The sequence below is a fragment of the Geotrypetes seraphini genome, chromosome 1, assembly GCF_902459505.1.
Source record: "Geotrypetes seraphini chromosome 1, aGeoSer1.1, whole genome shotgun sequence".
NCBI classification, from domain to species: Eukaryota; Metazoa; Chordata; class Amphibia; order Gymnophiona; family Dermophiidae; genus Geotrypetes; species Geotrypetes seraphini.
In genome coordinates this window covers 411,164,542-411,191,319 of record NC_047084.1, presented here as the reverse complement: position 1 = coordinate 411,191,319, position 26,778 = coordinate 411,164,542, and the positions used below count along the sequence as shown (strand labels likewise).

At 43.1% G+C, this 26,778-nt stretch overlaps 1 protein-coding gene across 5 annotated transcripts; it reads left to right on the top strand.

The window, feature by feature from the left end:
- Positions 1-9,902: 9,902 nt before the first annotated feature.
- Positions 9,903-23,566, top strand: KLF4 (Kruppel like factor 4). Of its 5 annotated transcripts, none has more exons than XM_033918674.1 (4): positions 9,903-10,408; positions 10,553-10,655; positions 12,007-13,081; positions 19,263-19,987. In XM_033918674.1, exons 1-4 carry the CDS (start codon positions 10,404-10,406, stop codon positions 19,436-19,438), a joined length of 1,359 nt encoding a protein of 452 aa, XP_033774565.1. In that variant the 5' UTR covers positions 9,903-10,403; the 3' UTR covers positions 19,439-19,987. The 5 variants fall into 5 exon arrangements, 4 of the variants coding, with proteins under 4 accessions (XP_033774565.1, XP_033774555.1, XP_033774571.1 ...); XM_033918664.1 differs by having other exon boundaries at positions 10,553-10,670; XR_004536810.1 differs by lacking the exon at positions 9,903-10,408 and adding an exon at positions 22,947-23,566 and having other exon boundaries at positions 10,415-10,670; positions 19,263-20,093.
- The last annotated feature ends 3,212 nt before the right edge of the window (positions 23,567-26,778 follow it).

The following is a 26,778-nucleotide window of genomic DNA, read 5'->3' as shown; positions in this document are numbered from 1 at the left end:
AAAGTTGTAAATTCCACTCCTCTCCATATTATTCCAAATCCTTATCATATCTGTTCTCCTTTCTAATTTTCTTGTAAACCGTGCCGAGCTCTACTGTTATAGAGAAAATGCGGTATATAAGCCTAAAGATTAAGTTTAGTTTAGACTCTCTTGATGTCCAACTTGCGCAGGACCCGATCCTTTTGCTCCGAACCTGTGGAATGAAAGGCAGGTAAATGAACTTCCTGGTTGACATGTAAAGCGGAAACTACCTTCAGTGAAAGGAAGGTACAGTACGGAAAACAACTTCTGCGTCCGTGATTCAAAGAAAGGGTTCCCTGCACAAAAGAGCTTGAAGCTCCGAAATAAGCTGTGCCAAGACAATGGCAACCAAAAAGGCAGTCTTGATCATCAGATCCAGAAGAATAGCATCCTTTAGTGGCTCGAATGGGGTTTCCAAAAGGCCCTGTAGAACAATCTTAAGATTCTACAAAGGGAAAGGATGACACAAGGGAGGCTGCGAATGAAGCGCCCATCTCAGAAATCTGGTCACATCTGGAGTGTGTGGCGCAGTGGTTAAAGCTACAGCCTCAGCACCCTGGGGTTGTGGGTTCAAACCCACGCTGCTCCTTGTGACTTTGGGCAAGTCACTTAATCCCCCCATTGCCCCAAGTACATTAGGTAGATTGTGACAGACAGGGAAAAATGCTTAAGTACCTGAATAAATTAATGTAACCCGTTCTGAGCTCCCCTGGGAGAACAGTTTAGAAAATTGAATGAATAAATAAATAAGCAATAAGCAAGCACGAAAGGCTTGCTATCTGAACTTTTAGGGAGGCCACCGCTAAACCCTTATCTAAACCTGCCTGAAGAAAGGCCAGAACCACTGAAATTGGAGCTCATCAGGCTCCACCCGGTCCTTAGCACACCACTGTTGGAAAGCCTTCCAGGCTTTGGCATAAGAGGCCATAGTTGAGGATTTCCTGGACTTCAAAAGCATCGAGTGACCACATCTGAATAACTATGCCTCATCAAGGCTAAGCGCTCAAGAGCCATGTCGTAAGACCAAAGCGGTGTGGGTTCTCCATGGGCACCGGACCCCGAGAAGGAGTACTGGTCGACAAGTCGATGAAGCCATCTGCACAATGCATGGCAGCGGTGAAAAGAGCAAACAGAAAGCTAGGAATGCTTAAGAAGGGGGATCACGAACAGATCAAAGGTGATCTTGCCGCTGTACCGGGCCATGGTATGCCCTCACCTGGAATACTTTGTCCAGCACTGGTTGCTATACAGGAAGAAGGACACGGTACTACTTGAAAGGGTCCAGAGAATAGCAACTAAAATGGTTAAGGGACTGGAGGAGTTGCCGTATAGTGAGAGATTAGAGAAACTGGGCCTCTTCTCCCTTGAAAAGAGGAGACTGAGAGAGGACATGATCGAAACATTCAAGATAATGAAGGGAATAGACAGTAGATAAAGAAAGGTTGTTCACTCTCTCCAAGGTAGAGAGGACGAGAGGCACTCTAAAGTTAAAAGGGGATAGATTCCGTACAAACGTAAAGAAGTTCTTCTTCACCCAGAGAGTGATAGAAAGCTGGAACGCTCTTCCTGAGGCTGTTATAGGAGAAAACACCCTCCAGGGATTCAAGATAAAGTTAGACAAGTTCCTGCTAAAAAGGAACATACGCAGGTAGGGCTAGTCTTAGTTAGGGCACTGGTCTTTGACCTAGGGGCCGCCGCGTGAGCGGACTACAGGGCACGATGGACCACTGGTCTGACCCAGCAGCGGCAATTCTTAGGTTCTTTTTTTTTTTATAATTCTTTATTCATTTTCACAAATTACATTAAGTGTTAATATTTTCATTCACAGTAACAATAAAAACATCACTTATAAACAATCATTGGTATATTACATAGATTTTATCTCTACCCCTCGCCCAACCCTCCCAACCATATACTCCATTATTGTATGATATATGTAATAATAAAATACCCCCTCCCTACCTCATAAACTGATAAATATAAGGGAAATAATTTTACTTAATCCTGACAATATTTTGTTAATGGTTTCCACACATCCTGAAATTTCTTAAAATATCCCTTTTGTAACGCAATAAATCTTTCCATTTTATAGATATGGCATAAAGAATTCCACCAAAAGTTATAATTTAATCTCCTCCAGTCTTTCCAATTATATGTGATTTGTTGAATGGCAACCCCTGTCATTATTAGTAATAATTTATTGTTATTCGCAGAAATCTGACTTTTTGCTCTCATATCCATACCAAATATCACAGTATCATAGGATAATGCCACTGGGTTCTCTAATAAATTATTAATTTGGTCCCAAATTGATTTCCAAAAATTCATAATATATGGGCAATGAAACAATAAATGATCTAAAGTTCCTGCTTCTAAATGACAATGCCAGCATCTATTAGACAAAGAACTATCTAATTTTTGCAACCTAAAAGGGGTCCATAACGCTCTATGCAACAGAAAAAAACAGGTTTGTCTTATAGATGCTGACACCGTACATTTCATCCTCCAAGACCAAATTCGTGGCCATTGAGATGCAGTAATTTCATGCTTAATCTCAATGCTCCAAATATCTCTTAAACCAGTTTTTAATTTCTTCTTAGTAAATCCATTTAATAATTTATACCACTGGGCGGCCTGGTGACCCAAGAAGTCTGTCTGAAAACAAAGAAACTCCATACTATAATGATTATTATGGTTTTTCCAATCAGGGAACCCCGCCTGAATGGCATGCTTCAGTTGCATCCATCTAAAATTTTCTGATTCATTAAGTCCAAACTTATGTTGCAACTGTGAAAATTCAAGCATAGCACCATTAGAAAAAACATCATCCAATATACGTATTCCTGCTATCATCCAATGCTTCCAGACTAGCCTTTCTCCGCCAATTTGAATCTTGGAGTTTACCCATATAGATTGATTTGTAGATTTGTAAATTGGAATAGTTGTTAAATTGCTTACATATCGTAAAGTTTTCCATGTATCTGCTAGTATTTTATTGTCCTTACTATAGCTAGGCATTTTGATACTGAGAACATGGGACAGTCGCAATGGAGACATGAGTTGCCATTCTATCCACAACCAATCTGGGAGTTTTTCCATGAGTTCTGGGAGGATCCAATACATACCATGATGCAAAATATAGGCTTGATGGTACCTATAAAAGTTTGGAAAATTTACCCCTCCCTCTGAAATTGATCTTTGTAAAGATACCAAAGCTACTCTAGGAGTTTTACCCAGCCAGGTTCTTATGAAGAGAGAGTTTGATCTTCCTGTCCTACTGAAGATAGAAACATAGAAACATAGAAAAAGACGACAGATAAGGGCCGCGGCCCATCTAGTCTGCCCACCCCAATGACCCTCCCCTATTTATCTCTGTGCAGAGATCCCACGTGACGATCCCATTTCTTCTTAAAATCAGGCACGCTGCTTGCCTCGATCACCTGAAGTGGAAATCTATTCCAGCGATCAACCACTCTTTCGGTGAAAAAGTATTTCCTGGTGTCGCCGTGCAATTTCCCGCCCCTGATTTTCCATGGATGTCCTCTTGTCGCCATCGGACCTTTGAAAAAGAAGATATCTTCTTCTACCTCGATACGGCCCGTGAGGTATTTGAACGTCTTGATCATGTCTCCCCTCTCTCTGCGTTCCTCGAGTGAGTATAGCCGTAATTTATCCAGCCGTTCCTCGTACGGGAGATCCTTGAGTCCTGAGACCATCCGGGTGGCCATTCGCTGGACTGGCTCAAGCCTCGGTACATCCTTGCGGTAATGAGGCCTCCAGAATTGTACGCAGTATTCCAGATGGGGCCTCACCATGGAGCTATACAATGGCATAATGACTTCAGGCTTGCGGCTGACGAAACTCCTACGTATACATCCCATGATCTGCCTAGCCTTAGATGAAGCCCGCTCCACTTGATTGGCAGTCTTCATGTCTTCACTGATGATTACCCCAAGTCCCGTTCTGCAACAGTCCTTGCTAGGATCTCGCCATTTAGGGTGTAAGTCTCGCATGGATTTTGGCTGCCAAGGTGCATGACTTTGCATTTCTTGGCATTGAAGCTCAGTTGCCAGGTCCTAGACCATTGCTCCAATAGGAGTAGGTGGTGTTTCATATTGTCCGTTGTGCTCTTGCTTGTTATGTTACACAGTTTGGCGTCATCGGCGAATAACGTTATTTTACCGCGAAGCCCCTCAGCCAAGTCTCTTATAAAGATATTGAAAAGAATCGGGCCCAAGACCGAGCCCTGCGGCACTCCGCTGATCACTGCCGTTGTTACAGAAGGGGTGCCGTTCACCACCACCCTCTGAAGCCTACCACCAAGCCAGTCCCCAACCCATTTAGTCAAAGTGTCACCTAATCCTATAGAACTCATTTTGCACAATAACCTGCAGTGAGGGACACTATCAAATGCTTTGCTGAAGTCCAAGTATACAATGTCCAAGGACTCTCCAACATCGAGCTTCCCCGTCACCCAGTCAAAGAAGCTGATCAAGTTGGATTGGCAGGATTTCCCCTTGGTAAATCCATGCTGACGGGGATCCCGCAGATTCTCCTCATCCAGGATCATATCTAATTGGTGTTTGATTAGAGTTTCCATTAGTTTGCTCACTATTGATGTGAGACTCACTGGTCTGTAGTTCTCAGCCTCTGTCATGCAACCTTTTTTGTGGAGTGGAATGATGTTAGCCATTTTCCAGTCCAATGGGACTCTACCTGTACTAAGGGAGAGATTGAAGAGCGCGGATAGTGGTTCCGCCAGGACGTCCCTTAACTCCCTGAGCACCCTAGGGTGTAGGTTGTCTGGCCCCATTGCTTTGTTAACCTTGAGTTTTGACAACTCACAGTAGACACTGCTTGTTGTGAACTTGAAGTTACTAAACGGGTCTACTGAGCCATCCTTTTTTTGTAGTTGAGGGCTGGAACCTGGCGCCTCGCGGGTGAAGACCGAGCAGAAGTATTCGTTTAACAGTTCAGCTTTTTCCGAGTCTGCTTCTACATAGGTCCCGTCTGGTTTCTTAAGGCGTACTATCCCGCTTGTGCTGTGAACGAGATCCGCATACCACGGGCAATGAGGCAAGTCCAGAGCAACTATTCGAAGCTTGTATAGATGGGATCAGATGGTTTGTGGGGATGGGGACCGAGCTCACGGGGTGGAGTCGGGGTCATATTTTTCCCCATGTCATGCTCTACATAATATCCATATGGCAACTAATGCTTGAGTACCTGAATACATTAATGTAAACTGTTCTGAGCTCTTCTAGAACAGTATAGAAAAATAAATAAATAATAATGCAATTGAGCTTTGCCATAGCCAGATGAGAGGGCTTCCGAAAAGGGATCTCTGCCACTATCACAACCGGCTTAGAGAAAACCGACTCACCCGCCGGCTGCGTAAAATGAGCTGGGTCTGAAGAATACGCTTTCTAGAGGAGCCAAATAAAGTCCAGTGAAAAAAATTCACACCCTGTGTCCACTGTAGGGACCTGCTGAGGCGCCATAAGAGTCCCAAACTCGGAACGCAGACATATGGTGCCGGCCTCTAAGCGAGACTTTTTCCTGAAATCACAGACATAGACCGGCTCCCCAGTCCTAGAGAACTTGGAGGAGGCAAAGCCTGAAGCTCTCTCCCTCTCCCCAGCGTGCTGCGGCATACAGTAACAGTTGCGGATCCAACACCAATCCAGCGCAATGAATGCACACATTCAACAGGAGTCCATCCCAAATGATTTTTAATCAAATTGAGGGGTTTAGAGGCAGAAATAAAACTTTGGGGAAAAAATAAAAATCCAAGATGGCCACCGCCAGTGAATTTTTACCAAAAACGGCAAAAATAAAGAAAATCTGAAAATAAAAAATAACGATTTGGGGTTTGGGGAGCTAGGAGGCCTGAATCCTACCCTTAGAAACTCTGAAAAATGAGTTTTACCGTGTTCCACAGAATATCCTCAAAGCTCCCATAGGAAATAATGGAGGTGTACTTACAGTCTATGCTTGCCTTTCAGCTCTGTTTAAACTGCAACTGAATGAGGAAAGGATTTTCTGTCTCAGAAACTGCTCCAAATGACCATACTTGAAGATCTTCGGACTGCCATTCAGATGGATTCTGTTTGTAAGCTCCACCCTGATGAAACCACTCCACGCCTGCGCCCTGAAACCCAGAGGAACTTTTACTCAGGATGCATACTGCCTGCGCTTAATCCCTGACAAGGTCAGAGGGCACGCAAACTCCTGGGGGAATGGACACTGAGTCTGAGAAGGGTGGCACACAGCAGACAGGCTCCACAGGTCCACCAAAGTTTCTCTGTGAAGAAGCAGTCTGACTGCGCAGGACTGCACCTTCCTCCAACAGAGGACTTCCGGTAAGGGGCAGCATGGTACTCAAACCACCAAAAAAGACAAACTTAAGCCATAAAAATAAGAAAAAGAAACAGGGCAGAAGACTTCTGCATGGTTTGCTTGCAGAAATTGAAACTGCAGGGGGTTCTAACTTTCAGAAAAGTGTTAGGATTTCTGCAACTCTCGGATTGTGGGAAGGGATTGAACTCCTAGCATACTAAATCCAAAAGGGACATCATAGAAGCTGTATGAGCAAAATATTGCTGCCTCTACACACACTTGGTGAACACTCTGGATGCTGATGCTAACGCAAATGGAAGAACTTTGTACTGGAAGATGATAAAGGGAATAGAATTCCTCTCTTATAAGGAAAGACTAAAGAGGTTAGAGCTCTTCAGCTTGGAAAAGACACGGCTGAGGGGAGATATAATTGAAGTCTACAAAATCTGAGAATCCACTTGTGTTCACAAGGCAAAAGTAACAATCTTTAATATGGTTTCGTGTTTCCCTCTATATCATTGGGATTGCAAATGACATCACTGACTTTCATCGATTGAGCCAGACACGAAGTCCGTTGGAACAACTGGTAGATGATATGTGGAGCTCAAGACTTATCCTGATCACCCAGTGGACAGTCAAAGTACAATTTGTATACCTTCTTCAGAACTACAGTAATTGGGCGACGTTGTGCTTTGGTAGTAAATGAACCACAGACATAACAGAAACTATCTGGATGATTAGTACAATGTCTTGGCATGATAAAGACTGTAGCATAAAAAAAACAAAGACAACCGTCGTTAACCCTCCTTACGTTTATCCTATATATGTATGCTATATCGCCCAATTAACGTTTATAATTATATATAATGAACCTCATTACAAAAATGTGATGTGCTAGTGAAAAACTAAACACAGATTTGAAATCAGCATCAAAATACTACAAAACCCACCCAACATTAACTCTGATGAAAATGATGTGTTGACCTGTGTTATCAGGAGAAAAATGATCTCAAGAAAAAAGCCTCAGAGAGGAGGAGGCTAATAGGCCGAGGTTTAAAAGCACTCCTTTTAGTTATAATGGCAAATAAAAAAATTAGAAAATAAATTTAATATGGGAAGGCACAAAACATACGCAGAAAATACACATAGAAAATAAACACATACAATATACATACAGTATTTTAAAACACATACGATATACACCAAATGACATGTGAAGAGAAAACCAAAAGATGGTTTCTCCGCTCCACAAAAAACAAAACTGATGGTAGCAGGCGGGAAGGCACCTGTGAATGTGTGGTACACCCAATCTTTGATATTTAAAGTGACAGTTCACTTTGGATGGTCCATGCCAGGTTTTGTTCATGAGATCACCCACATGTGAGTAAATGCTGCCTGCTTGTCCTGGGATAAAGATGTTAATTCAACCCTGATATAGAAAATAAACACACATATACATATATAGTCAATCACACAAGAATACTAACATACACAACCAACCTGTCCCAATATGATGATGATACTCAGGGAAAGGCTTATTTTTCTTTATGTTTTATATTCATGGCTTTGCTTTTAGTTTAATTTGTAATCAAAAATAATGAATGTGTTAATTTGTAATAGGTTTGATATGCTGTTTGATGAGATTTATATTTTTTTTATTTATCTTTGATATAAGCACATAAGCACATAAGCATGGCCTCTGCCGAGTCAGACCATAGGTCCATCATGCCCAGCAGTCCGCTCCCGCGGCGGCCCCCCAGGTCAATGACCTGTAGTGATCTATTACTCAAGAGCATTTTGTCTTGTATAGTAACCCTCTAATTGTACCCCTGGATTCCCTTACCCCTCAGGAATTCGTCCAATCCCTTTTTGAAACCCAAAACCGTACTCTGCTCAACCACCCCCTCTGGAAGCGCATTCCAGGTGTCCACCACCCTCTGGGTAAAGAAGAACTTCCTAGCATTTGTTCTAAAACTATCTCCCTTCAATTTTTTTGAGTGTCCTCTAGTTTTTGTTGCCCCCGCCAGTCTGAAAAATCTGTCTCTCTCTACCTTCACTATACCCTTCATGATCTTATAAGTTTCTATCATATCTCCTCTAAGTCTCCTCTTTTCTAGGGAAAAGAGCCCCAACTTCTCCAGCCTCTCAGCATACGAGAGGTTTTCCATGCCCTTTATCATTTTTGTCGCTCTTCTCTGGACCCTCTCGAGTATCGCCATATCTTTCTTTAGGTACGGCGACCAGTACTGGACGCAGTACTCCAGATGCGGTCGCACCATTGCCCTGTACAGCGGGAGGATAACTTCCTTGGTTCTGGTAGTGATACCTTTTTTGATAATGCCCAACATTCTGTTCGCCTTTTTTGAGGCCGCTGCGCATTGTGCTGCCGGTTTCATTGTTTTATCCACCAAAACCCCCAAGTCCTTTTCTAGGTTGCCTTTTCCCAATGTCATCCCCCCCATCATGTAGTTGTACATCAGGTTCCCTTTCCCTATGTGCATAACTTTACATTTCTCCACATTAAAACTCATCTGCCATTTATCTGCCCACTCACTCAGTTTGTCCAGATCCCTTTGGAGTTTTTTACATTCCTCTACAGATCTAACCTTACCGGAGAGTTTTGTGTCATCCGCAAATTTTATAACTTCACACTTTGTCCCTGTTTCCAAGTCATTAATAAATATATTGAATAGCAGCGGTCCCAGCACTGACCCTTGTGGGACGCCACTTGTGACCCCTTTCCAGTCAGAATAGTGTCCCTTTACTCCTACCCTCTGTTTCCTGTTTGCCAACCAGTTTTTGATCCATCTGTGTATGTCCCCTATGTTTGTTAAATTTTAATCTGCTTAAGTTTCTTAGAGATTGTAAAAAAATATCAATCATATATTACCTGACAGGCAGCCTATGGCCTCATTCTCTCAATTCAACACCCCCCACCCCAATGAATTCCACTTGCTTCGGGATCTTCTGAGTAAAAATCCTCTTCCCTATCCTGGACTTTGTACAAATTTGTCGCTCTGGGAACCTACATCTGAATTTGTAAACAAAACAATAAAACAAATATAAGTTATACTTCCTTAGATAATGCTCCGTTTTTTTACACATACAAACACGCACACAGAAGCCCTGGCAAATGAGATGCGCGTGGCTAGTGTTACGCGCGCCTGCCGGTACTGTAGTAGAAGGCGCGCGGCTTCAGGGAACTCCTCGCGCCCAGGGTTGCCAATGCGACTGTTTTGCTCATAAACAACTAGGATAAATCTTTGAGCTCGGTCCCGCCCCGTCTGCTGCCTCGCGCCGCTCCTACGGTTGCTTCTGGCGTCAGTGCAGCGCAATGCCAGCCAGCAGCTTTGGCTACGTCACAACCCAACCCTTTTTCTCTATTCCCCTCCCCCTGTCATTCGCTTCGTTCTGCTACTCCCCTCCCCCCACGTGTTCCGCAGCGTTTGTTTTTCAAGCGTCATGGCAACAATCAAAAAAAAAAAAAAAAGAAGTTATAAGTAGGGAACCTCTGCTGATCGGCATGACAGTTTCGAGTTGGGCTCTGGCAGTGGGGAAGCACGGCTGCTGCTGTTTGCGCTTTTGGGGGGTTGGGTGGGGGTGCCCGTCTAGGAGTCGCCTCGTGTATGTGTTTGGGTGTACATGTACAGTACTCGCGGGCATCGGGGTGGCAGAGAAAGCGAGAAGGATCGCGCATCGGATCCCTTTCCCACCCAGCGACTCCCGCGCGGGTGCGCGCATCCTCTCCATCTCCCGCGCGGCGAGTTCCAGCACTCCCATGGCAGCGTCGGCGGCGCCCTACCGGCGCGTGGAGGGAATCCCCGGCTCGGAGCGTCTCGCGCCCGCTCCCCAGATTGGCTGCAGCTACAACAGCGGGCCTCTGTGCTAATAAACACCGCTGACCCCGCCGAGGAAAGCATCAAAGCGCTTCGCAGATCTGATTAAGAATTACAAGTGCATTTTTTTCATAGCAAGGGATTTTTTTTTTCTGCCATTGAGAACGCTATTGGACTTCGTACTCAACTTCGTCGCTGCTTGCATTAATGAGGTAGATCGCTTGGGTGGCATGCGTGGCATATAGTTAAGAGGTCCTGAGGTCTGTTTCTAAGAGGATTGGTTGGCGATCAGAAATAACCCCAATCGAGCTGGGACGTGCTTTTTTGATGTATGCCTTTCTGTCTCCCATCCTCAGGCAACCGCCCGGCGACTTTGACATGGCTCTGAGCGGCACTTTGCTCCCTTCCATCTCCACCTTCGCGGCGGGCACCCCGAGCACGGAGAAATCCCTCAGACAGGCAAGTGCTGGCAACGTGAGTATCTGTGTCTCCCCCCCCCTAAACACACACGCACACACCCCTACTTCTTCCCAAAGACCTGCCAAGAGTTGAGTTCTTAAAGTGGATCCGCTTTGCAGTATTTGCGAAGTTTTCCGCCTCGGATGTTCTTGGGTTCCTCTTTTCTGTTTCATCTGAAGCTAGAGCTGCCCGATTTGGGCATAACCTGCTGCTCGCTTGGGTGCGTGGGACATTCTGACAGCTGCGTTCGAACAGGAAATCCAGTGCTTAAAGGATATACGGGCTGCCTTTCTGTAAAGCTTCGCTTTCTTTTAAACTTATTTTTCTGGCCTCAGGTAGAACTCTAAACCATGTTCAAAAGCAGTTAAAAGCGGTATAGTAAATCCAAATTAAATAAAATATAATATAATTGACAAACATTATACTAGTCAGGCAAAAGCAATCACAGAAAAAAAAATGTAAAAGATAAATTATTATAAAAAGTAAATAGAATTTTTTGCTGTTTCATATTCCCTATTTGCATGTGCTAATCGCAGCTTTTTTTACTGGGTGATTTGAAAAAAGAAAAAAAAAAGCAAATTAAACAAGGTAGTCTCCATCGAGAACTATACACTTAGTCCAGCGAGTTTCCAGTTTTTTCATACCGGTAGGAAAAATAACTAACAAAAAACCTGGAAATTCGCTGGACTAAAGTATATAGCCAGCCCTTGGTGGAGAGACCATCTTGTTGAAGTTGCCTTTTTACCAAACTTTTCAACCTTCCTCCTAAAACCTGTTTTTATATATAGGACTGATGGTTGGAGGGGCAGTACTGGCTCACCTTCCTGCAGGTGTTAGGGATGAAGCATTTTGTGATCCTGGGATCCCACAACGGATCCTAAGCAGTCTGGGAACATCAGACCATACCTAACTAGTTTTCCCTGGCCAGGAGGGGTGGCCTAGATACCTAGCAAAAACAGCTCAGGAACAGCCTAGTTGATTAACTTCTTCTTTTACATAGCAGACACAGATTATTGGACTATAAATGATGCAAGAAAATAAAATAGGAATTTATTACCACCCCTTTTTTAAAAAAACTTTTTTTTTTTCTGTTTCCAGAGCTGTTGGTCAGTGTCCCATAATCTTACACTAAATACAGACTGCACTACCATTACTAATGCTAGATATTGTTTCTATTGTAATACTAAATGTATCAGTTTTGAAAACAAGATATGTGCTAGCCCACCTGCATGTTTCTTCTAGTTCTGGGCATTTAACAATTAGCATCAAGATGTGATATAAGCAAAAGGGATACTAAAATCTGGGTGTTTTATTTTCTTTTCTATATGTGTTGGTGTGGCTGTCTGCACAGAGGTGGAGGGAGGAGCTTTCTCACATGAAGCAGCGGCTGCCTGTGCTGAATCCTGGCCGGCTGTACGAGGACAGTGCCAGTGTAGATCCTGAGCCATCCGGCCACCGAGAGCCTGAGGAGTTCAATGACCTGCTGGACTTTGACTTCATCCTCTCTAACTCTCTGAACCATCAGGATCAGGGCCCAGGAGTTTCTTCCTCTTCTTCCCCTTCCTCCTGCTCCCCTCCCCCAGCCGCTCCATGCAATTTCCCCTACCCACAGCGCTGTCTCCGGGGGCAGCTCACCTCCAGCAGCAATCCTGGTCCAGGGCCTCTGCTATATGGCTCCACAGACACCCCGTTTAACCTGGCTGACATCAGTGATTTGTCACCCTCTGGAGGCTTTGTGGCGGAGTTAATGAGACCCGATTTGGACCCTGTGTACATGCAGCCGCCGCCCCCACCAGCCCCCGCCACTAGCCTGCATGGAAAATTTGTGGTGAAAACCACCCTGGACATGGGTGACTACAACCCAGCTGTCAACGTTAGCAAAGGCAGTTCAGTGCCTTACAGTGGGCAACTGCCCAGGATGTGCCCCAAAATCAAACAGGAGGCAGGGACTGCTTCTTGTACTCTGCCCAGAGCCCAGCATGACTTCCCCAGTGGGCGTCCAGCACTGGCTAACAGGACTTCTGCCCCCTTGCCCCCAGAGGAGATGCTGAACAGAGACTGCCACCCTTCACCCCAGGGACTAAGCCATCCGGCACTGCCACTGCCCCAGACTTTCCATGCTGCCAGCAGCTATCCTGCCTTCCAGCCCGACCAGCAACCAACCGCGCTTCAGTACCAAGGTCAGTCTTATCTCAGTCTTTTTGAAGGAGCTGTAAAAAACATGCCAGGGACCATGCTGACTCCACCCTCTTCACCTTTAGAGCTCATGACTCCTGGGAGCTGCATGCCAGAGGAAAGCAAGCCAAAGAGGGGTCGCCGAAGCTGGCCCAGGAAAAGAACAGCCACTCATACGTGTGACTACGCTGGCTGTGGCAAGACCTACACGAAGAGCTCTCATCTCAAGGCTCACCTTCGCACCCACACAGGTAAGCAGCTTTCAGGTTCTCAGGTGTGGCTAGCTTTTCAATAAAAGCCTAACTAGGGCAGTGAATGTTCCAGACTTTCTTCCTTCTGAAGTGTCCTCTATGATCATTGTTAAGGGCTCCTGCCAGATGAGTTCACCATGTCATTTAAGAAATTCAAACTTACTGCTTTCTGGTCTTGCAAAGCTTTTTTAAGTCTCCTGTGACCCAATTGTGCTAATCATTTAATTTTTTTTTAAATATAAATGTAATTAACCTACTTGTATAGTAGAGTTTCCCTACCCAGTTCTTGGGACACATTTAGTTGGATTTTATTTATTTATTTATGTATTTTATTTATTAATGATTTTATACACCACCTTTAGCTGTACAAAACAGAGTAAGGCAGCGTGCAATCTAAAAAGCAACATAACATCAACAAATTAAAATGGGAAAAGAACTACAATAAAATTGATAGGACAGTGGCATACAATCAAAGTGGAAAAAATATTCATGAGATAATTTGTACGCAGTCCTTCCTTTGCATGCCGATCTAGTTTATGCATACACTTCCCCCTCCCCATTTCATATAATCACGATTTTTTCTGGGGAGGGGGAAAATAAAAAGAAACAGTCTTCATGTAAAAAAAATCCATCGTTTTTTCCTCCCTGCCGCCTTCCCGGCCTTACCTGGTGGTCTAGAGGGCTTTCGGGGCAGGAGCGATCTTCCTACGCTCCTGCCCCGTGCAGATCGCCATGAGGAAATGGCTGCTGTGAGTTCCCGTAGTCTCTCGAGACTACGTCGGGAACTCCCTACAGCCATTTCCTGATGGCGATCTGCACGAGGCAGAAGCGTAGGAAGATCGCTCTTGCCCCGAAAGCCCTCTAGACCACCAGGTAAGGCCGGGAAGGCGGCAGGGAGGTGGGGGTGGGTCAGAGCCGGATAATCGCGGTTTTTTGGCATTTGCGGTCCGGCTCTGCCCGTATTCCCCGCAAATGACGAGGGAGAAGTGTATTTATTGTCAATTTCTCAAAACTTCCACTGATTGAGGTTATCCTGAGTACTGGGTTAAGAATCACCACTATGTAGGTAAGAAACCCAGGGATACTGTACTTAGTCCTGCTTACAATTACCATTGGAATGGTCAAAACTAGTGGATAATGAGATTCTAACAAAATTCCATGGTTTCAGGAAAGAACAGTGCATTATTCATTTAACTTTCTAATTATATGTATTTGAAGCCAGTTTAAAACAGAAAAAAGATGGGTTGCCTTTTATCTGGTTTCAAATACATTCTGAGGAACATTAAATACAAAGTGGACTGAGTCTAACTTTGTGTCCTCATTTGACCTCCAGTCCTGATTTTATCAGTCCTGTTTCAAAGTTTCCTACACACAGAAACTCTCAAAGTACAGTACTTCTAAATGTCAAAGCAAGCATTTAGGGCTCCTTTTACTAAGGTGCACTAGAATTTTTAGTGCACGCACGAGATTAGCGCGCGCTAGTTGAAAAATTACCGCCTGCTTAAAAGGAGGCGGTAGCAGCTAGCGCGCGTGGCATTTTAGCGTGCGCTATTTCGCACCTTTGTAAAATGAGCCCTTAGAGCCAGATAGAACTTAGGTTCTGCTGCCATGAAACCTGTATTTGCATATTCTGATGTCCTTTTCATTGGGTCTTGGGTCTGACAGCAATTCCATAGCATTCGTCTTTCTGCAACCTGCAGACCTGATTTTCATTGATTACATTGTATCAGTTCTTATGCAGATGCCTTTACCACAGGCTTTTTTTTTTTCTGGTAGTTATGAATGTTCAGGAATGTGTTTAAAGCTGGGTTTGATTAAAGCAGTGTTGGTATTAGAGAGCAAAAATAAAAGCCACCACGGCAGCTAAGGTGCTAACCTTTCTGTTTGTATTTGAAGGCAGATGACTGAGTGAATGAGAAGCTTGTCATTAAGCCTCTCTAAAATGTCATGAACTGGGAGTGTGGATGACTCTTTTTTTTTTTTTTTTTTTTAACAGAACACAGGAAAAGTTGCTTTTTGAGGCATTTTTTAAAAAAAATAAAAGCAAGGAGTACTCTGTCAGTACAAAAACGTTTTTCATCAAAATTGTAGCTAATTTAACCAAGTTTGAGGTTTATATGATTGTTTTTTAAGTTCAACATATAGGGCTCCTTTTACTAAATGGCACTAGAAGTTTTTAGCGTGGGCTGACAAGGTAAATGCTCTGACACTCGTAGAATTCCTAAGAGCATCAGAGCATTTTCCTCACTGGCCCACACTAAAAACCTCTAGTGCCATTTAGTAACCCAACAATAGTTTTAAAGAAGCAGGAAATACTCATTAAACTGAATAATACTCTTTTTTGAGGGCTTCTCCTCAATCTTGAGCTTTTCTCTAATACTGAAAACTCTCTGCACACCATTGCAACAAAGACAGTGGCTTTGATACATCTGTGATGCACGCAAATGACAAAATATTTTCTCATTGTGAATCATTTTCAGATCTAAAATGTATGTCAATAGCAGGACACGTACAGTTCAAGTTGGGCAATATCAGTACCACCAAAACATTTTTTACATTTATGTGCATCTAGGTCGCTGCTGCAAGGAAGCTGTGTTCCCAGATAGTGGCTCCCCTAAAAATTGTGTGGGAAATATGGGTCGTGTGACTTTCAATAAGAACATGACCGTGTTCTTCTTGCATAAATGTTAAGTCATTGCATATCAGTGTTGGGGAGTAAGTGAGGTGAATGCAGGCTGCAGAGTGGTTAGAAAATAAAGCTGCACTGATTTTAAGGTGGGGTTAGAGATTGATGTGTTTGGCTAGATTACAGCTGAGAGGAGTGAAAGTGCACTTCTTCCACAACATGTGACAGTAAAATTTCATAGTAAAGTTTTTCATCAGAAAAGTGAGTGTCTCAATATGGTTACCACTGAGCAGCACTTCAAATGCCCCTCATCTTTCAAAAAACACGTATTGTATTTATTGAATTTGATATACCGCTTAAACATGAGTATTAAGCGGTTTACAAAGCTTATAATATAATAGGCACATTGAACTACCCTCTCTGTCCCAGATGGGAGAAAAAAATCATTGCTTGTATAAAAGATAAATTGGAAAGAGAAGGAAAGAAGAAGAACCCCCCTGGAGAAAACATTATATTAGCTACAAAGAACCCCAAAGTATCCAGAAAGGATGAAAATAAAGGTTGCATTTCCCAAAAATAAAATAGTGGGTAACAAAATGAATATAAAAATTACAATCAAGCAAAACTAGAAGAAAGAAGGTAATACACATGTAGATTTGGGGGGGGGGGATTTCTTGTTTTTCCATTAAGAATATATAGATGATTGTTGTAAGATATTATTTTTATGTGGTATATATTAGTTGTATATGAATTTGGGAGGGGGGTAGGGGTTAAATCTTCATGGTGTATGATATTGAAAATTTTTCAAGTGATGTTGTATTATATTTGGTTGATATTTACTGTACACTTGATGTAAGTTTAAAAATGAATAAATAAATTAATAAAAAATAAAAAAAAGAAGAAAGAGGAAAGAAGGTAGCTTCTGTTCCTGCTCAGTATCTTAAGGGGGAATTCATCAACGGGTGTTAGTGTGTGCTAAATGCTAAAGATCTCATTATATTCCTTTAGGTGTCTTTAGCATTTAGCGCACACCAACGTGGTCATGCCCACTGATGAATTCCTCCCTTAAGGGGCCTTTTTACCAAGCAGCGCTGAGCACTAGCCTGTGCTTGCCGCCACTTAAAATGGCGTACCGTGGGGCATGCTGACACATCTCACAGTGAACCACTAGCACTACCCATGTACTAAGGGGGCATGTATGAGAATAGAGAGTGGGTGTGCCAGAATGCATTGGGAAGGAGGCCTAAGACTCCGGTTGGCCCAGGTGCCTAACGCCCCTCCTATGGGACCATAACAGTACTATAATCAGGGCAGAATTAACCAATAGGCCAAGTAGGCACGTGCCTAGGGCCTGAAATGGTCAAGGGGGCCCGATGAAGGAGGGCATCAACATTGTTTTTTCCAAACAGCGATGGGACCCTCCAGCATCGATCGGCAATGCGCCCCCTCCCCCCCCCTCAACGGAAAGTAAGACAAGCAAGCAACGCGAGTAAGAAAGGCAACGGGAACTATAATTGTGCAAGTGGTGCTGCTTGCCCAAAGCTTCCCTCTGACGCAGCTTCCTGTTTTCGCCTGGGCGCAAGGGGGGGGGGGACGGGGGGCCCTCGACAAATTAATCCTGCCCTGACTATAATAGTGTTGTATGCAACTCGTCCAATTTGCTCATACAACCTAACATGATCTTGAGCCTTGTATTGAGAATTATGCCTTTTTTGTTCTGTATTATGATATCTTGTGTAACAGCGGGATCTGGATAGCTCCTATTCCCGCCACAAACCACCACCCCCTCCTCTCTTACCTTTATGTCTTAAACCAAATAACAGAGACCACACCATTTTTCTTTTTGGAATTCAGCCGCAGCTCCATTTATTAACCACAACAGCAATTAACGTAATTGCATAAATTAACATAATTAACATTGTAATTTCATAACACAAGATCAGCCAGCTCTCCCCGAGCTACATAGTGTAAACATCAATCCATGGCCCCCGACCCCGCCATGAACAGCAAGAGCCTGAGGGGTGGCATGACCTCATGCCCCTTTAACCAGGTCAGTAGACCACAAGACACGGCTCCCAGCCGTCCCTCCGCTCATCGCCGGATGAGCCCCAGCACCCAGTAGCTCGGGAGACCCGCCTCCCTAGCTACCAAAGCCATCTATAAAGGGTGGGTGGGCGGGGAAAAACCACCCTGGAGGACCCTGAAAACCGAGTCCTCCAAGGTCCCGGCTTTTAACACCTCCCCTGGTACCGCCCACTTCCCCTGTCCTCCAATCATGTACCATTTATTTTTAAATTATCTATGATATCTAAGCAACTTTAAAACCTACCAATCCTTACCCTGTCTCTATGACAACACGGACGCCATAGGGCTCCCAGCCCCGTGTTATCCTACGCCCTTCGAGACTAGCTCTCGGGCTACTCTTTGTGTTTAATGTTTTATTTATGTTTTATTATACACTGCTTAGAAACACTGTTTTGAGGTTTAAGATTATAAGAGTTACATACTGGGAAGACTGAAGGTCCATCAAGCCCAGTATCCTGTTTCCAACAGAGGCCAATTCAGACCACAAGTACTTAGAAAGATCCCAAAAGAGTATGAGGGGCTGCTGAAAAGTTCTCAGCCCGTCCAAGAAGAGAACAATATGGAGCCATGAAACTTACCCAGATGCCTAAGGCCCCTCCCACCTTTTGTTTCATTTCATATCATTGAAACAAAAGTGTCATGGAAGGTGTGGAATAACTTGTAAGTTTCATGGCTCCACATCGTTCTCCTCTTGGTTGGGCTAAGAACTTTTCAGCGGCCCCTCGTAAAACAGATTGTATGCTGCGTATCCTAGAAATAAGCAGTGGATTTTCCCAAGTCCATCTTATGCACTTTTAGGAAATTATCCAAACCTTTTTTAAACTCCTCTAAGCTAACTGTGTTTACCACATTCTCTGGCAACAAATTCCAGAGTTTAATTACACATTGGGTGAAGAACTATTTTCTCCAGCTTGTTTTAAATTTATGATTTAGTAGCTTCATTGCATGCCGCCTAGTTCTAGTATTTTTGAAAGGGTAAACAAGTGATTCATATCTACTCTTTTTATGCGTCAGTATTTTTTATAGGTATATATAAATCTTTGCAAATAACTAACAAATGGACTAGATTTACTAAAAGGCATGGGGCCTATTTACTATTTAAGCAGGTTAACACGTGCAAGCGTGGAGTAACACTGTAGATGTCTTTTATTAAATCTCACCCTGTGGCTGAAATGGTCTTTTATTGTTTTTCTTACATTATAACAACATATCTAGATTGATTACACCTGAACAGTTATACTTGAGCAATCTTTGGGCACTCTACCCAGGTATTTAACATTAATTTAACTGATAAATGCTGTTTCGTTTGTGAAGTGGTGAATATGCATCTGATTTCTCCCCCCTCCCAACATCCGCAGGCCCATAAGACATAGCTTCTAGAGTGCAAAAAAAAAATTGATACCAGTGTGTCCAGTAGTTTTGTAAGCTGGCAGGTTGAAAATGATCTTGTTTCTCTGTGTCTTTTCATAGGAGAGAAGCCATATCACTGCGACTGGGAAGGCTGTGGCTGGAAGTTTGCACGCTCTGATGAATTGACTCGTCACTACAGGAAGCACACTGGTCATCGCCCTTTCCAGTGTCAGAGGTGCGACCGGGCCTTCTCTAGGTCAGACCACTTGGCCTTACACATGAAGAGGCACTTTTAGTAGGAAACTAGTGGACGTTTCCTCCTTGTACTGCCACAGGAGTCAGTATTCTGAACACAACACTTTCTTGCACAGACTGAAGAGGCAGGATGAGGCACTACAAGGGAGCATGAGGACGGAACTATGTCTTCCAGAAGGTGGAACTCATGGATACTTTAAAATTAGTAATGCATTATTGTGAAACTTTATGAATAAGACACAAATACTGGGTTCTTTGACTGGATCTTCAAGCATTCCATTTTTTTTAATATAAAAATTCAACTTGAATATTTCTGGAATATAAAAATGCCAAGAAGTGACTGGAAGCCACGGATATCAGGGTTGAATAAACTATATATGGGGGAGGGGGGAGGGCAGTTTACATTCCTGTGATCTTTGTGTCAGCACAGTAGCTATATAAATAATGTCCTTTGGTATTCCTTTTACCTTTCGAAAGCCATTATTTTATTATGGGATGATGAAAAAAGTTCAGGTACAACAAAAAAGAAATAACAAAAAAAAAAAAAAGATGTTAAACTCCTAATTCATGGTGCTTAGTGACTGCTTGTTCTAACGGTACCAAAAAGTGGAAACCAGAGTTCTCAAGCAACTGCTGCATATCAGACAAGGAAATATATATTTTTGTCTTCCGATCTTCATTTATGACCTAAGTCAGGTAAATATACCTGGTTTATTATTAATGTTTATTTTATTTTATGCAGACAGTCTGTAATGCACTGTGGTTACAATGTGCAATAATTTGTACAGTACTATGGTTTATTCCCAAATAGGCCTGAAGCAGAACAAATGCCTTTTTTCCCCCCTATATAATACTTTACATAATAAATATGTAATATAATTCTAAGCAAACTTCTATTTTGTATATTTGTAAACTATAAATAAAATTAAAGTTTTTGGGAGTTTGTATTTTGCATACAGTACTCAAGTTGGAATAAGTCTTAAATAAAGCCTATAATATTTTATCTGGTTTTGACCATTTCCCCATGCCAGTCCACACTAGAATTGTCTGTGTTGCAACCTTGAAAGCTCAAGTCTTTACCGTGTGGTTTTGTACCCTGTTATGCTGCTAAACCCTCTCCTCCAGTTTTTAAAGAAAATATGGCACTGCACAGAGAAACCAAAGCCTCACTATCCCTAAATGCCTGAAGTGCCTGCTCACCTCAGTTTCTGTGTTTATTGCCCATTGATGGTGTTTCTTTTCACTATATTACTTAGTCTAAGTTATTTATTGTTATATATACTTTGGAGGAAAGGCAGGAGAAGGGAGATATGATAGATGTTTAAATACCTATGTGGCATAAATGTGCATGAGTCGAGTCTCATTTGAAAGGAAGCTCTAGAATGAGAAGGCATCGGATGAAATTAAGAGGTGATGGGCTCAGGAGTAATCTAAGGAAATACTTTTTTACAGAAAGGGTGGTAGATGCATGGAACAGTCTCCTGGTAGAGGTGGTGGAGACAGAGACTGTGTCTGATTTGAAGAAAGCCTGGAATAGGCACGTGGGATCTCTTAGAGAGAGGAAGAGATAATGGTTACTGCAGATGGGCAGACTGGATGGGCCATTTGGCCTTTATCTACCATCATGTTTCTATGTTATAAATAAAGTACCTTTTTTTAGCAAAACATATTAGAACCTGGCCTTCTCAGAAGGTCCTTGAAGATTCATGGTTGACCTTATGATCACAGGGTGATGATTTTAGAGAACCGCCTGCTGTCTGTACTGCCAGAAATGGGGTTCTGATATTTGTTGCAGATTTTATGTGAAATTTACTCGTTTACTTTCAGTGGAAAAAATATCTTGAAGCCTAGCTTGATGTTTTGGTCTCTTATCTTTTATTTTGCATCATTATATTTCTTCAAAATTATCTTTGAAATATGGTTTTGTATGATAGAGTGAGGGATGGAAGCCAAAAAGAGAGCGATTAAAAAGAACAGTGCCTTAATATAACAAATAGTGGGCCCCTTTTACAAAGCCACATAGCGATGCTGCCATGGTTAATGCACCAAAGCCCATTCAGTTCCTAAGGGCATCACTACTGTGGTTTTGTAAAAGGGGCCCAGTATCTTTTGAATAAAGGTGGATTGTTGCAATAAATTGCATACTCCTGGCATTTAAATCACAGGACACTATGGCAGTCAAAGACTAACCCCTCCCCCCACACACACACACTTTTACTAAGCTGAAGTAGAGGTTTCTATCGCAACCCAGAGCGCTAAATGCTCTGACGCTCATAGAATTCCTATGAGCAGTTAGCTTTCCGGGCCGCGGTAGAAACCTCTACCACAGCTTAGTAAAAGTGTGTAAGGGGTGGGTGGGGGGTGTAAAAGAAGTGATAGACATACATAACATCTGGTTCTAGTTACTCAAGCAACTCTGGTGCTCCGCTGATCAGCTTCTGTGTTTACCTGGGTCTTTTCTTTTGCAGCCAGCACTGGAAGCTCACTAGTTTAATGTTTTGCCCTTGCCTTTCCTGTGTCCAACTGAACTTAATAGGCAGGACGCACTGAATGAGTAGCTATTTAGGGCTATGCCCACAATATTCTGTTTTAATTATGAAACAGAATCAAGCCACAAATGAAATTAAAAAAGGAAAGAAAAACCAACCCCCCCCAAAAAAAAATTAGTGGGGTCTAGGCCCCAAACTTACTTCCCCCATGGCAAAAAAAAAAGCCCCAAATTAAACAAAAGGCAACCTCTGGGCATTTTACCTTTACCCTCTCTCTATAGTAAAATCTCACCCCATCCATTAGTGTCTTCACCAGGTAGGGTTGATCCTCAGTATTGCAAGAATCCATAAGTTGGCAACTTTGGGTCCACCTTTCTGTATCCCTCCTGCCCCTTTACAGACAGCAGCAGATGTGATAAGATCGTAGGGAAGGAATAGGGAGTGAAGAGAGGGCCTGGTGGGAGGGCTGGCTGTTTTGGGGGTTTTTTTTAACACTCTGGAAGTGAGTTGTTGAAAATGAACTTTGCATGTTTTTCTTTCATTTCAACAATGAAAGCATATCCACTGTCTTTGTTACAGTATCTTTATCTGGCAAGCTAATGGGGTCTAAAACACTTTGGGGGCACTGCTCAGAAAGAGTTTTAACACACAACTTATGCTAATAAAGTCATGAGGCTTTAAGATGCACAACAGAACTTATCGCCTGTTAGTGCATAGAAAAATAACACACCCTAAAACACCCGAGATGCATCACCAAAAGTGGTTTATGATTGTGCAACGACATTCACATTAACCTGATAACTTATAGCATTTGTGATCATGTTCAGATTAATGTGATAACTTTAGCATATGTAAATTAATGCAAAACTCATTTTGTGTGCCAGCCTGGGCCCATTAACATAAGCTAAATAACATGATGAGAGCTGTTGTCTATCCACTTTAATATATTGGTGTCTTTTTTTTTGTCTGTTCCTGCCCAGATTCTCGTCATGTTCTTTAGGTACTTTGATCTACTGCATTCATTAGATGTAACTTTTTGCCTTTCCAATGTGTTTTGCAGGCTGAAGAGGAGAGGTAGATTGGGAGTCAGGGGGAAGTCATATGCTGTGACCAGTTTCTCTAATTCATTTGTTATGGCTGCAAAAGAAAAGTGATATTATGTCCACTTAATCCTCACAACCCTTGCTGTGGTTTATGACTGGATTTCACATGTTGTGAGTTTTGTTTCTCCTATGTCCCTGATATGACTATCTTTTTATCCCTTGTTTTGATTGATTTGTTCATTATTAAATATGCTGTCCTTAAATGGCCCTGCTGTGAAGAGGAAAAAGTTCCTGAAATATCTTGGTTTTAGCTGAGTGAAATTTGAGAGTATAAATATGGCAAAAAGTCTTACCAAAACAATGTATACCATCGCTACTGTGTCTGCGGTGTTTTAATTTTTGTGTGCCCTAGCACACAGAAAATGTATAGGCCAGGAAAATGAGCCAAAGAAAATGTTAGGGATCTGTCTTTGTGACTGCAATTTTCTCCTCAAAACCCAAACTGGATGTAACACTAGTCGCCAGACATTACCTGACGTATTTTTCATTGTAATATCTGTTTTTGACTTCTACCGCACTGCCATCATGTTATCAAACTTTCTATGCAATAAAGACAATTTTATATTTGGGAAAGGTACTTATTAGTTAATGGCCTTTTTTTGTCTAAATTTTCTTCATGATTATTTGACTTTATATGCATGTAGCACAAATGATATTTATTGTGAAAGAAACATCATGTGGGTGGGTGTTACAAAAAGGGAATATAAATGCATTTTTACATCTGTCTATCTCCGATATGACTGTGCTGTCTTTTTCACATTCCCTCATTGTGGCGAGGGAGTCATGTCCTCAGCTACATGCTTTCTGTGTGTTTGTAGAGTATGTTTGCATGATTTTGCTTCACTTAAGGGGGCTTTTAAAAAACAACACTGTTTTAACCTATTGGTTTCCTTTGATGTTCACTGTGGTGACAAATATTCATAAGTGAACAGGAATTCAGGATATGGTAACAACCCATTGCATCTACGAATGCCTGAATGGAGCTTACAAAATGTTTCAGATCAATTCTCCTGGCTCTACAGGACTCCTTTTACATAATAGGGGGGGAGGGGAGAACCCTGAAATAACCAGTTATTCTATTTGTACTTTGATATGCAGGTAGAACTAACAATAACAGGCATGTGTATTAGCCACCTGTTCCATTTGGCTGTGTAGGCAAGCATAAATAGATCTGGAAAAACAATACTTACTGTAACAGAAAAACATTGTAGGGAATACTATAATGACCGTCGCCATTGCAGAATACCAAAATAAAGCAAAATGCACTCTTTTCCTCTTTTTCTGATAACATACGAAGTGAATCACCATATTGGGGGGGGGGGGAAATCCCCACACTAAAACCCTAGTAATTAACAGAAAATCCTCCCAGAACATTCCTTACACCTCTTTCCAATGCAAGTCTGTCCCTTAGGTGCAAATTCTAAAAACGGCATCCCGATTGTAGGCAGCAGTAGGCGTCCTATCGCTGTCTAACCCCAAGGCAGGTTGCCTATACTGTAGACGTTTGTTGCAGGTGCAGGGAGATGCATCAAGACACTTAAGCTCAACCAAGGCTGGGCGTGGGCGTGGTTTCGCTTGGAAGTGGCCTTGGGCGAACATAAGCAACCCTAGACATCTCCCTAGGATCGCGATAGACGCCTGAAATGTAGGCCAAAAAAATGCTGGCCTACATTTCAAATAGACACAGCCACTGAGCTGATCGCAGCAAGGAAATCTCCCTTTTGCGATCAGCTGATTGGCCGCAGCAGGGAACCCTCCCCTCGCCCCCGTACCATCATGTCAGCCGGCAGGAAGGATGCCCACTCCTGCCGCTACTCCCAAACCACCCGCGAATGTCTGCGGCAGGAGGGATGCCCATTCCCTCCCACCGCCACTCCTGGAATTTCCCCCTCTACTCAGTGACACCCCTCATCCAAAATCCCCTCAACCTGTAGACCCCTTGCATTCCCCTAACCGGTATACCCCCCACACCCACAGCACCCAGCAGACCCTCCCGGCACCAACAGCCCCCCTCCCCCCCGTACCTTTTAAGATAAAAGTCCATCTGGAGGGATGCATACACCCTCTGGCTGGTAGGCGCACCGCTCCAAAATGGCAGGCCCTTCTGATCCACCTAGGTCCAAGGACTTCTCAGGTCTGTTGGACATTTTCAGCTCACAGCTACAGACCTAGGACTTCAGACTTACTGGGGGTTAGGCAACAGCTAGCTTTCATCCCCCTGCCTAAAATGTTCTGGAGTAAGCCTCACTCTATTCAAAATAGTGCCTTTGACTTTGTCATAAGAAGATGCTAGTTCAGAAGTCAATGCCCTATTGGTGGCTAACGCTTTCCCATTTAGGCAGTTAACCAATCTGAATGCCCAGTGTTCCATCGGCCATTTAGCAACCATGGCAATACGTTCAAATGTAGCAACAGAGTCTTCCAGATCATCATTGGAGTTCATTTTATTCAAAGCTAAAGTCCCTATACTCATGATTCCTATTGGCACTTGTCCTGTGTCATTCGCCATAGCAGTCCCCACAGATTGCACATATAGTCACAGCAATTGCCCCATGGCCTATGTATTTACTTTTTCATAATGTCCAAAAATGGTTGCTGCAAGAGAGTCCTCAACTCTATCATCTGCTTCATAAAGTCTGTCATCTCACTGGCAGAACCGGTCGCACTTGCTCTTCCCAGTATGGCCTCAATGGTAATACTAATCTGAATATCCTAGGAGGGAAAATGAAAATACAGACACACCAAGGTGTGATATCTTCCAACTTCCACAGTTTCCATAAAATACCCCTTCCCTAGAATCCTCTCATCAGGCTCCCCAGGAACTCTTATCACAGGAAGCTGATGACTTTGGCTTTAACTAAAGAAGGTTAGCACTAAGGTCTTTCTTGCACCATGTCATTATTTGGATCTCACTCCTGATACCATGTATGTCATGACTCTCCTGCTGGATCCTCCAGATGAATGGGATTTGACCCTTCTGATCCACCTATGTCCAAAGACTTCTTCAGGTATTTTCAGCTCAGAACTAGTCCTAGGACTTCAGAGAAGCTTAACAAGGGTTAGGCAACAGCCAGAATTCATTTAAAGCCTTGCTGGATAGCAAACCCCAGATGACTCAGGGTACAGGCCATGGGAATTTGAGGCTTTCAAAGATTCAGCCCTTGTGCAGGAGGCCAAGCAATATAGAGGTCCTTTCAGGGGTCATAGCAGAGGTTCAGTGGGGGTAGAAGACAGCAAGTCTCCCCAACAATGCAAGGTTTTCATCCCTCCCCAACCTCCAAGAAAGTACAATGATGCCAGGACAGGATCCAAGCCCTCCAAAATAGGGAGCAGGCTGTTGACTTTTTGGTCGGTCTGGGCTCAGATAGGTACAGAACATTGGGTTATAGAAGTTGAGAAGGTTATAAAATCGAGTCTTGTGCCACCCTTTCAGATCTCTTTGTAGATTCTCCAGTCAGCTGGCTGGAGAGGGCCCTCAAAATTCAGGCAATGTTGCAAAGGCTACTGGCTCTTCCTGCTGTAGAGCTAGTACCGAACAAAAAATTGGGCTTGGTTGGATACTCCATATACTTCGTTATACCAAAGACAAGCTCAGCCTAAAAGAGGCCAATTCTAGACCTTAAGTCGGTTAATGCAGCACTGAAAGTGCCGCATTTCCACATGGAGACCGTTTGGTCAGTCATAGTAGCAGTGGCACCGGGAGAGTTTCTTACCTCCCTTGATTTGACAGAGGCTTATCTCCACATTCCCATTTTTCTGACCCACAGGAGGTACTTGCAGTTTCATGTG